The sequence below is a fragment of the Chenopodium album genome, chromosome 14 (genome assembly GCF_948465745.1).
Source record: "Chenopodium album chromosome 14, dcCheAlbu1.1, whole genome shotgun sequence".
Classification (NCBI taxonomy): Eukaryota; Viridiplantae; Streptophyta; class Magnoliopsida; order Caryophyllales; family Amaranthaceae; genus Chenopodium; species Chenopodium album.
Genome location: NC_137847.1, coordinates 48,493,932 through 48,507,085, shown reverse-complemented (window position 1 = coordinate 48,507,085; position 13,154 = coordinate 48,493,932). Strand labels below are relative to the sequence as shown.

The 13,154-nt window shown below is 32.8% G+C and overlaps 1 protein-coding gene across 1 annotated transcript; it reads left to right on the top strand.

Moving 5' to 3' along the window:
• The first annotated feature begins 237 nt into the window (after positions 1-237).
• On the top strand, positions 238-3,269 carry LOC145579404 (transcription factor bHLH162-like). The gene is made up of 3 exons (XM_081636650.1): positions 238-449; positions 695-1,042; positions 3,063-3,269. Exons 1-3 carry the CDS (start codon positions 315-317, stop codon positions 3,129-3,131), a joined length of 552 nt encoding a protein of 183 aa, XP_081492776.1. The 5' UTR covers positions 238-314; the 3' UTR covers positions 3,132-3,269.
• The last annotated feature ends 9,885 nt before the right edge of the window (positions 3,270-13,154 follow it).

Below are 13,154 nucleotides of genomic sequence, written 5' to 3'. Positions count from 1 at the left end.
ACCGTTCATGAACAATAAATTACATACATTGTATATTGTCCGTGTCATCAACAATGGGACCGAAAACTTATCTATTTAACGTGTATATGGTACGGTAAGCCCTACCATTATTCACCTTTTACTTTATTTTTTCAGTCCCAAATTCTTTGTCTCAATAAATCACCATCTTCATTTTTGTGTTTTCACTTTGTACGGTGTTTTTTTTTTCTTTTTTTTTTTTGTGCTTGACAAATATCTTTTGTGGCTCAAATAATGTAAAATGCATCACAACACCAAAGTTTAGGGCACATAATCTTTCTAGCACTAAAAGAATCATGAACACTAACACATCTAATTCTCCCTCCACCAAAATAGATAGAAAAACCATTGAAAGAAATAGAAGAAATCACATGAAATGCCTTTACTCTCAACTCAACTCCCTTGTTCATCATGATTCCTCTTCTTCAAAGGTCTCTTTCTCCAATACTTCAATTCGTAAACGATTTCATATTATTACTATATGTTGTATAATTAATATACCGGTACATTTTTTTTTAATAGTGTTTAGAGAGCCATACGGGCGGATTGAACCCAGAATCTCCTAAACTAGGAAGGGAGTTCTAACCATTTGAACTATCTCTCACTCCCATACCAGTACGTATTATTGATTATTCATGACTTTTATTTTTTTTATTTTTTATTTTTTTAAATGCAGGAGACATTACCCTTGACGGATCAAATAGATGAAGCCATAAAATACATAGGAAAGTTGAACGATAATATAACGGAATTGAAGCGAAAGAAAGAAAGTTTGCCTGATGTTGATCAGAATTACAGCAGTATCGGTAGTAATTCTAGCAGAAGAGGTTTGTCCTTGAATTCGCCGGTCCAAATAGAAATACATGATAAGGGCAGTGCTATAGAAGTGACTTTGGTTACGGGTTTGGAGTGTCAATTTGTTTTCACCGAAGCAATTCGCATTCTTCATGAAGAACATACTCAGGTTGTTAATGCTAGTTATTCTGTTGTTGGGAGCACTGTTTTTCACAGCATTCATGCACAGGTTAGTTAACCAATTTCATATTCATCCAAAATTAGTTGTTACATTGTCATACTAATTTATATTTTTTAATTTTTTTTATTATATCACTAATTAATTATAGGACTTTTTGTAAGAAACTACCTAATAAACCTTAAATTTTGTAAAAAAGTACCTAATAAAAAAAATGTTGTAAGAAACTACCTAATAAAATGTAAAATGTTATAAGATATTACCCTTGACCAAATTTCCACCATTAACTTAATTTTATGACGTTGACCCACCTTAAACACCCTTAAAACCACCGTGAGGGTTGGTTTTCAAGGTGATAAGGTTATTTTTGGGGTGGTTGGAGGATATTTCGAGTTGGTGATGAGGGTAGATTAGTGCTTTGGGATGGTTGTTTTTGAGGTTAGAGGCGGTGGTTTTGGGGTTGAAAGGTGATTTAGGTGTGATGGAGGTGATTTCAAGCAAGTTATGTTAGTTTTGGGAATGAATGCGGTGGTTACAAGAGTGTTTTGAGGTCAGGTGTGGTAGTATTTTACAATATTTTACCTTTTCTTAGGTAGTTTATTATAATATTCCATCTTTATTGGGTAGTTTATTACAACATATTTTTTTATAGATAGTTTCTCACAAAATCTAGGTTTTATTATGTAGTTTTTTATAAGTCCTTAATTATAATACGAAGTACTGTATTTTTGTAAGAAAAAGGGAAACACAAATTGAAATATTCAAATAGGTTCAATCAGTCAAAATAATACAGTTCGATATTGGTTTGACTGTCAATGAGTCAAGCTTGAGATTATTCAATAATTATAGTTCCTAGATTATCAATTAAATGACAAAGATAGAAGAATTTTTAACAACGACTATTCAAGCTAAATTATTTTTGGGCTATTTTGTTTTTTACCACCTCACAAAAACACGAAAATCTCTTTTACCACCTCCCAAAAAAAGTATTTTACTTTACCACCTCATAAAAAACACGAATATAGGTTTTACCACCACTTAACTGATTCCGTTTAAGAATTCGTTAAGTGGGCCCATAAAGCCACGTGTCGTGCTATTATTGGCCAAAAAAAGAAAAAAATAAAAAAAAAAGAAAAAAAAATTAAAAAACTCTAAAGCTACCCAGCCACCGCCACAGCGCCACCACCACGCCACCACCTAACCCACAACTACCCCCCGAACCTACCACTGGCGGCGCAACTCCACCCCCTCCCTCTTCCAACCCACCTGAACGCCCCCTTCCATCTCCCGCAACCGCAATCGACCCAAAAACCACCAACCCACAACCCTCAATGACCACGAATCCCCCCAAAATAGCCACGATTTCGGCCACAAATGGCCGAAATCGGCCGGTTAAGGCCACTCAGCCTTAAAACCGGCCGATTTCGGCCATTTGTGGCCGAAATCGTGACCGTATTAGGGAAGGAGGGTTTTGGGTTTGGTGGTTTTTGGGGGTGTTACGGTTGCGGGAAAGGGAGGGGGAGGGTTTAGGTGGGTTGGGGCTGGTGGTGCGACGCAGGTGGTGGTTTCGGGGAGTGCTGTGGTGAGTTGGGGGGGAAGGCGGCGGTGGCGCGGGGGTGGTGCCGCGGTGGTGGCCGGAGTAGTTTTAGGTTTTTTTTTGTTTTTTTTTTTAATTTCTCTTTTTTTTTTAACAAATAAAATGCTGACACGTGTTACTGTGGGCCACACTTAACGGAATTTTTGGATGGAAACCGTTAAGTGGTGGTAAAACCTATATTCGTGTTTTTTATGAGGTGGTAAAGTAAAATACTTTTTTTGGGAGGTGGTAAAAGAGATTTTCGTGTTTTTGTGAGGTGGTAAAAAACAAAATTTCCTTATTTTTGTTTAGTAAATTTAAATTAACAACATTGATAGATATGAATCATGATGTTGTACATAATTATATATATTGAAACATGTTTTATCAAGTCGACTTGAACCCAACCGATGTTAATATTGAAAAACTTTCATGTGTTACATTTTGTCTCTTGTTAGTGAGAATCTGTCAATTTTGAAATTGTTTTTATTGCAGATTTGTGAGAATGCAACAAGCCATGGAGTCGCAAGGATTACTGAGAGGCTAAAGAGATTTGCACTTTAATTGATATTTTTTTATGGTCTAATAATTACTTGCAAAACTTTTGTTTCCATGATGATATTTCAACCTAGATTTCCAGATGTAGCACTTCTTTATGTTTTTTAAATGAAAGTCATGGACTCAAATCATGGTTGAGTATCTTAGAGATTAGATGGTTTAGTACTTTTTGTATTGAATATCTAAAACCTAATCACACTATAAGGGAACTCTCTTAATCACGACTTTCACAAGGTCAACAAATTCATTATTGTCTCATGAATGTTATCTCGATACTCACAAGGCCAACAAGATATCACGTAAACTACCCACTACTAATTAGTGTCGTGGAATTTATATCAACTTTATCTACTACCTCCGTTTGATATTATTTGCAACGATTTGACATAAAGTAGAGAGAAAAAATATCTACTCGTTGCCAATAATATGAAACGGAGATAGCATTATTTTTGTAAAGTCTATCAGCAGTGGGTAATCTACCTATTGGATCGATGTATCTGATAAGCTCACCTTTACTTATCATAAATTTTGAGCTCTAATCATCATTAAAAGGAAGATTAGGAGCCAACCAGCGCATCAACCAACAATTTGTGGTTCTTCTACATTTTAATCTAACATACTTGGTTAATGAACATGAATATGTGTAGTAGTTGACAATGCAAGGATAAAAACTTGAAGCAACAATATTGAACCAACTAACAGAAGAGAGAAAATAAATTTGAGCTATAAATATAAGATCAGATGAACTAATAACCTATTAGACAACTCATAATGATTGACAAAGGATGAAGGAAGTTTCATACATATAGAGTTACATATCGACTATGCAAGTGAAAAAAAAAACCATATCCACATAACCATATAATAATATTGTGTGATCAAAATTCAAATCTCACTATCTAGCACTTTGGAAACGGTCATATATATGGGGGATTACCTATGGGGATTACCTTATCCTTCTCACCTACTATCGCAAAAAGTCATCAAATCCGCTAACTTAGATCAAATTGATGTGTGAAAGGTTTTAGGCCGGACCTTTTTATTCCTACCAAAATGATGCAGATCAAGGATATTGGTCTAGTTTTATTTTAGGATTTATTTTTCTTTATTTATTTTATCTTGTTAGTATTTGGTTTAATATTATTAATTTGTTAGGATTTACTTTTATCTTTTAGTTTTAGTTTTCCTATCGGGCATGGGAGTTTATGCCTATAAATAGATTATTTTCATCAATAAAGTTAGATGTTTTTGAGTTTAAGAAAATTAATTGTGAGATTGATTCGAGTGAGTTAGTTTCGAAACATTTTTCTTCTAGTTTTAGTCAAAAAGATCAAAATATTTTGAATTAGGTTTAACCTTAATTGCTAGTATCCCTTATTAATAAGGGAATTATTTATGAATAATTATTCATTTTTAGGTTAAATGTTACCAAATTATATTGTTATGTTAAAGGATTAATCTCCCTGTCATGTTAGCCCCAATTTTTTTTTTTTTTTTTTTTTGAATTTTAACTAAAAAAGAAGGAAAACGTACATGATTAAAACAAAAAGAGTGCTTGCGTGGTAATAATGATGTCGGAGATTGACTATGCTTCCTTGTTGACATTGCATCTAACATCAATGTCTACAACAATAATGGTGAAGTGAAACCCTAAAAGGACTAATTTTGAGACTCCAATAATTTTTCTATTTGTTTAGACTTTAAAAATGAAGCAATAAAAAATATAAGAAATAGTATTCAATTAGCACTATTTTAATAATTTATTTATTTATGAACACCAATTTATTAACAAATCGTTCAAAGTAAATGTAGATCAACTTTGATCATTATTTAAATGCATTAAAACATATTTACAAATTTGGGTTTTTATGGAATGAGATAAAATTTTAATGGCCAAATTATACAACACACCTATTGTATAGGATTGTTTTAATATATATATAAATACTTGAATATATCTTGTATGGGATTTGCTGTGGAATCATTTTTTTTTTTTGAAGGAAATGGAAAAAAATTTATGAACAACAACAAAAAAAAATGTATAAAAAAAACATATTTTTGAAATAAAATGCATTAAAAAATGTGGTTGGCGTATGGACATTGATAAACGGGCCTGGGCCACACCTGTCACAACTGTCCACTTTATACGACCAAGGAGGTTCCACCTCAAAACCATATGGCAATGAGAGGATTAACCCCTTAGTCTTATAAAGTGACACAACTTTCTTGTTTTTCAATGTGGGATACACATCCCAATACTAACTTTCACTTATACACTCAACTAATGTGGGACAACACATTACTCACATGTGAGTTTTCTCATGGACTCAACACTCCCCTTTACATGTGAGTTGTCCATAATATTGGCCCATATCACAACATAACTCAACTTGGCTCAGATACCATGATAACGGGTCTGGGCCACACCTGTCATAACTGTCCACTTTATACAACCAAGGAGGGTCCATCTCAAAATTATATTCTATCGAAATTTAACATGGTATCAGAGCCCAGGTTTGTTGGGCCGTTCATAACTGGGCATTTGTGAAGCCACTGGTTAAGAGGCCTCTATTGGATTTATAAAGTAGATGAGTACCTCCTACTATTGTTTTAGTATGAAAGCTCCGAAGCCTAGTTTGTGGACCAAACTCTCCTCCTCCTTGTTCAGATTGCCCAGATCCATCTCATATTGATTCGAAATTTAACGGACATTAACAAACCCTTATCGTTAAGAATTTTCTTTGAATTAATTTGGTACCACCACATTTGTTGGAATTCAATGTATATATGCACAAGAATAGTGATGAATCATAAACTGATTAGTGATGACAAATGTGTAAGTTTGTACTGTAATACTGTTAATATGTCATTGGATCAGTCTGTTAAAATTGGGTCCCAAATTAATTAGCTCCATACAACAAACCATTTCTTTTTTTGAAGATAAGTTGCACATCAGCACATACTATATTGTCTACATACCTATATGGTCTAGCTGGTCCACGATAATAGTTACTTTTCGTTTGTCTCCAACACGACAACACTTTTAACTCTGTTTCTTACTGGTAATATTTTTGTGGTTGCATCTTTTGCTCAACCCACTTACCAAATCAGGACAAGGGCCATTACTAAATTTAGTAGTATCATTGGGTCAAAGGATTCTAATATTTCAACAATTGAGAAAAAAAAAAAAAAAAAATCTAATAGGATACGAGTAGAGCCTTTTTTTTTTTGTTGTTGTTATAATCCATATTGTGACTTTTTGTGGTGTTATTTTGTAAAAAAAATCCTTAAAAAAAAGGAAAACACACCAGCATCATAATTGGATAAAGGGTATAACCCTTCATACTTGGGCCGCCTTTGCCCTTATGGCTGAAACTATGGCTATCTCCACTCTGCTGCTTGGGCTATCAGGGAAGGCTGGGAGGAAGTATCTATAATATCTGACTATTAAACAGTTGTCTCAAGTATTACGAAAAAGAACACTCCTTTTGATGAAATGGGAAACCACTACCTATTTTGTAGGGACCTTCTAAATCTGATATCAAAGGGAAAGCTATCCAAGGGTCCCAGAGATCAAGTCAAGGAAGCCGATGTGGTGGCCAAGTTAGCCATGATGCATCTAACTCCCTCCAGTAGAGATGCCTGGCAATTTTATTGTCTTTAGAATATTTCTGTGCTTATTATGCCTCCTGCTGTGAGCAGTGAAACTTGTAATAGCAATAACTTTTCTTTTGGAAACAAACAAATTTCGACTACTCACCAAGGATGTAATTTGGGTTAATACACCACTTTTCAACCCACCTTAGTTATGGTGGTGTTATCTATAACTAGGCTTAAGCCTACAACTTGTATGACTTTTATTTCTATCTAATCTAGTTCCATTTTCAACAAAAAAAAAAAAAAAAAAAAAAAAAATTTACATAAAAAATAAATTTAATAAATCAGCGAATAAAGGACGACTACCAAAGAATTTTTTGTAAAAATAACATTATCTTCAACTTATTATCACTCATTGTACAAAAATCATAAGTTCAAATAACATACACTACTAGAAAACAGGTAAATTTTGATGGACTGGTTCCGACGGACACGAAATTATGTCGAAAAAGCAAAAAATCCGACGAATTTATGCTCTGTCGAATATTTTCGACGAATTCAACAGTTCTGACGGAAAAAAAATCCGTCAGAATATATGTGCGTTCTGACGGATTTTTTTCGTTGGAATTTACAATTTCCGACGAATTTGTAGTCTGTCAGAAATTTCCGTCGAAATATAATTTAAAAAATAATAAATTCCTTTTTACCAAACCCTAAAATGCAACCCCTTCCCCTTTCTATTTTCGCCTCTCTTTTCTTCTCTCCTCTTCTCTTTTGTTCTCTTCCCCTTTTCTCCTTCTCTCAACCCTTCTCCTTCTCTTTCTCACTTCTCCTTCCCTTTTTCTCTTCTCTTTCCTCGTCTCTTTTCTTTGTCGCCGGCGTGGGGTTGGGGTTTTCACGACGCCGATTTTGTCATCTTTTTCGCCAGCGTGGAGGTGCGGTGTTCTCTAGAAATTAATGGTTATTCAGGTTAATTCGACCATGAAAACTCTAGATGTAGAGTTTTCATGGTCGAATTTGGTCACATTAAACCGAATTCGAGGTGACATTCAAACTCAAATTCGATTTTAAAGGTATGTTTTCTTGTTTTTAATTTTCTCTTCTTTTTTTTTTTTAATTGTTTTGTTAATTTTTGGGTTGTGGTTGTGGTTTTGAGCGGTTGTGGTGGGTGGTTTATGGTGAGTAGTTGGTCGGAATAGGTAAGGTTAGGGTGGTAGACTGGTAGTTATGGGTTTTGTTTGGGTGAGTTTAGGTGATAGATTTGGGTTAGTTGGGTGGTTTAAGGTGGGTAGGATTAGGTGGGTTTAGGTGATTAATCTAGGTTAGTTAGATCTGGGTTAGTTGTGTGATTTTAGGTGGGTGAGGGTTAGGTTGGTTAAGGTGTGGTTCTGGTGGGTGGTTCGGGTTAGGTGGGTTAAGGTGGTGGGTTCGGGTTAGGTGGGTGAAGGTAGTGGATTTGGTGGGTTAAGGTGGTGCGACTGGTGGGTTTATTGGTTATGCGTATTGGCGATGGGGGCTGGAAGCGGTGGTGCGGTGGGATTTTTTTTTATAATTTCTTCCTTGGAATTTCCGTCAGAAATTTTCGGCGAATTACAATCCGTTGAAAATTTCCAATGGACTTTTCCGTGCCAGAAAACCTCTTCTAACGGGCTGAATTCCGCCGGAAAAGTGTTTCTGATGGAAATTATGTCGGAAAAGTGTTTCTGTCAGAAAAAGTCGTTTTTCCTACAAAAGGGTTTCCGACAACTGGTTCCGACACAGGGTATTTATTCCATCGAAATTTTCCTGTTTCCTAGTAGTGATACTTATTATAATATGTAAGAGCTAATAAGTTCAAACATTATAAGATACAGATTGATATGTTCATATAATACAAAGTAGGCAAATTTGTGAACCAGTATACGTACCTTACTTCAATAATTTTTTTTTTTTTGGTAAAATGATACCTTGAATTAAATTTTGCTTTAAACTAGGGTGGCTAACACACGCAATGTGCGCGCATAAGTAGCTATGTTTTAGAATATCTACGTTTTGGTTTTATGTCACAATATTAGTAGTTGGTAAAATTAATGAGGGAAAAAATATGTAAATAAAATTTTTTAGGGTTTAAATGTTCGCATTCTATTCTTAAGAATACGATAAAAGAGTCAACTAATATTAATGAGGGAAAATAAGTAGATAAACATTTTAAAATGTATAATTGTCCAAACGCTATTTATTAAAGTTATCTCAAACTTTCTAAAATGTTGGGAAGTGACATGATCTAGTCATATTACTAAATCAAAAGTAAATCCTATGTTATCTAATTAATGTAGATAGGGAAGTAGGGTCGAATCCACTGGAAAACATTGTCTTTCTATTCCTAAATCATTAATATAATCTAAACTATATATTAAGTAATCAAATTGATTTTATGAGAATTAAACTAAGAAGAATAAAATAACTAATGCGAATAAAAACAAGGGGAATAACAATAAATCAAGCCTAGGGTATAAGTTCACCAATAAATATTATTACAGGGTAAAGCATAACAATCAATTATCAATGCATCAATTAATTAGATCATAAAGGGTTTCGCTACGTATTACAATCATAGAATTAATCTAGCGGTATTAATCCGCATCTCTCGAATCTTGACTTAACCATTTATAGATTAACCTGCCTACTGAAACTAAGCTTAAACATCAATTCTCATTTGTCGAATCTTGAATCAATATTGCAAAACTCATACAATTAAACCAAACCTAATCCAATTGAATAGTATTAAATCAATCAATGGAAAATCAATCAAAGCATTAACAATCAATAATAAAAAATCACCCCTTCACATTATTTACGAATCCCCACAAACTCTAGAAATAAACTACTCACATATAATGAAATCTAAACTAAGCAAAGCAATAATAAAACAAGACATGATTAATCAAAACAATTAAATTACTAGAATTAAAAGGGAAGAAAATCATTACCAAATAAACAGAAATAATGAATTACATAAACTAAAGAGCGTTGAGAGAACAAAATATTAAAGAAAGCTTAAAACTAAAATCTGGAATTTTTAACTAATCAAAGACGTAAATATCTCGCTTAACAAAAGCGTATTTTTTATCTAACTAAGAAATCCTAAATCAAAACAAAGCTAAAAATGCTACTAATCTATCTCATTTACACGCGCCCGGTAGGGAGCCTGACTGCCCGGCTGGGCATGCCTTCGGGTGACATCTCTTTCTCACTTGCCCAGCAGGGCGCGCCTCCGGGTGAGAGCGAGAGGACTGATTTCATTCTCTTCCTCGCCCGTTCGGGCGCGCCTCAGGGTGAGGTCTTCCCGATCGGGCGGTCCACCGGGAAACTTTGAGACTTCATTTTGGGCTCCTTCGATGGCCTAATCCAGATTTTCCTCCTTAGGTCTTTAAAACTCGATCCACTGCCTCAGTTTCTTCTTTGTCGCTGAGCCCTTAATCACCGGTTTGATTACTCTAACGCTGTCTTGGGGTACGAAATACAGTCATATCAATGCGATCCAAATCCAATGTTGGTAGTGGCTCAAATAAGTCTGGAAAATGCTCCAGATCTGCAAGATATACCTCAATTCTATCCTCTCCGCATTCAATGGAGTGCATCACACGCGGCTAAAAATGAAGGTAAAATGAAAGCAAACACTGAAAACTTGACTTTTTGGTTGGCATCTGTCATTAAGGTCCCATTTTAAAAATAAAATTTCACTTAGATTATTACTTGTCAAACAAAATAAAGTAAGGTACTAGTCCACAATTTGACAATGGTATTTTTTGATAATTTTTTTAAAAATATTTTATACAAATATTATCTTATCTTTTTAATTTTGAATTTATCTTTATAGATTTGTATAAATATAAGATCAAGGTTTGGTCAAATAAAAATAAGTCTAAATTAGATCACATCAAATTAAAATAAGTTTAGATAGATTAGATAATAAGTAAAAACAAAAAGGTGAAATAAACAATGCCTTAATTTTATGAATTTGTAATTTTGAAATGATGAGGGATTAAAAATTAGGGGGCCTGGAACATGGGTTGTCAAGAAAGCTAGAAGAAACATCTATAGTAAATAGTAAGTCTTCTAACGAAGAGTATCTACTACAGTTCTAAAGGTTTCTATCACAAAAGAAAAAACAAGTTTTGAAAAGAAATTTGTTTCAGGATGGATTCTCCTCCTCCTTCAGATCATAATTATTGCTCTTTAATTAGTTTTTAAAAATTTTCTCACTTATTTTATTTAATTTCATTATTGTATATCATTGCTTGTATGATTTTTTTTTTTTTTTTTTTTTTTTTTTTTTTTTTTTTTTTTTTTTTTTTTTGCACTTTCACCTTATTTCATTATTGTTAAGACTTTACAAATTTAACCTCTTAAGTCCTAACCCCAAAAAGAATCTACGTTTTTGCCACTTACAATCCCATTTTTTTTTTTCACTTCCTTAATTTTTTTTGTTTACTTAATAATTCTTGTATAAAAACTAACTACCACCATCCCCCCCCCCCCCAAAAAAAAAAAAAAAAAAAAACCAAGAATTCAATATTATAAAAGAAAATTGGCTTCAAATAATACAAACTATCAATGGTGTGTGCAAAATAATATGAATTCAACTATTTGCTATTATTGGTACCACCTTATATTTGCTGGTCACCGAAAGAGTATTTCGAGGAAGACAAACTTTTAAATAAATCGAATATTCAATAAATATTGTACATCCGTTATAAAGTTACCATAAAATGAGCAAAAGTTACACTAATAAGAATAAAAATTACTCTGACATAAAAGTTACGAAATATTTATGCTTTACTCATGAAAGTTACCCAAAAAATTGTAAAAGTGACCCTAAATTTGAGAAAAATTACCCTCGATGTACAGTAAATTACTGTACATCAAATGTATACAAAAGTTAGTCTTTGGGGAATATTCTATTTATATTTATTATTATTTTATTTATTTTTATTAATTTTTCGTTTACTTTTCAAATTTCATATTATGTTAGCAATTTCCTTTATAATCCAATTTAATAATGCGATACCCCTTTGTTAGGATTTTTTTATTGAATTGTCAATATGTATTTAAATATATTTATTTCAAAATACATGTAGTAATTTATACTATCACACAATATTAAATAAGGTATTTAAATGAATTATTATGTTAAATAATTAGTTTAAAAAATTGGTTCAAAAATTCAAAATCTCCACACATTCACCAACCAAATAATGTGGGGATTTTTTTTTGAAGTTTTAAAACAATTATTGAAACTAATTACATCGAAATAATTAATAATGCGTTTAAATACCCTTTTACTATTGTATGGTAGTATAAATTACTATAGATAATTTGAAAAAGTAAATTTTAATACATATTGACAATTAAAAAAATAAAAATAAAATTCCCAATAAAAAGGGTGGGACATTATTAATTTGGATTGTAAAGGAAATTGTTAACATAATACGAAGTGAACATGTATTTTGAAAAGAATACCAAAAAATAATAATAAATGTAGACGAAATATTCCCCTAAACACTTTTTCAGTGACCGACATATTATTTTGTACATATAGCATAAAAGGTGGTACGTACCTTTAATAGCAAATTGTTGAGTTCATATAATTTTAGGAAAAATTGTCAAAAATAATACAAACTTTGAGCGGTCCGCTAAAAACAAGTCAATTTTTTAATTATTTCTAAATAATACAAACTTTGAAGGATATCTGCTCAGTTATTTTACCTACAACTTATTTAGCCGGTTAATTTATTTATTTATTTTATATAGTCGTTTAATAGTTTTAAAAAAATTAATACAATGTCACGTGTTCCATATAACCTGTTCATGAGGTAACTAATCGATTTTAACTTGTTTAAAGTGGATACCCCTCAAAGTTTGTATTGTTCAAAAATAATTAAAAGTTTGACTTGTTTTTGGCATATTGCTCAAAGTTTGTATTATTATTGTCAAATTTCCCTATAATTTTACACACATAGTTGATAGTTGGTATTATTTCATGCCAATTTTTCCTATTATATATAAGTTCGAAAAAGCTTAGTATTCAACTTGAAATTAAATGCATTAAGATGAGATTGAACAGTTCAAGCTCAATCTCGTCTCACTCAATTAGCACCCTAATCCCTAGTTATGATGTAAATAATGTACCTCGATCCACCACTCTAGAATGAAGCTAAGTTAGAGTATACATGCATATGTGGACGTTAGCATGTTCACATGAGCAAACGTGGTTCTTGCCCATACGTGTGATTGCGGCTGCAATGCCAACATGTGGGGATGCGATTTCAAAGCAGATTCTACAAATTGAGACTAATTAACTTCAGAACAAGAAATGTGGATGATATAATGACTGCTAATATGGAAACAATCTCACTTATACTAGCGACTATCACTTATCACTGTCCTTTC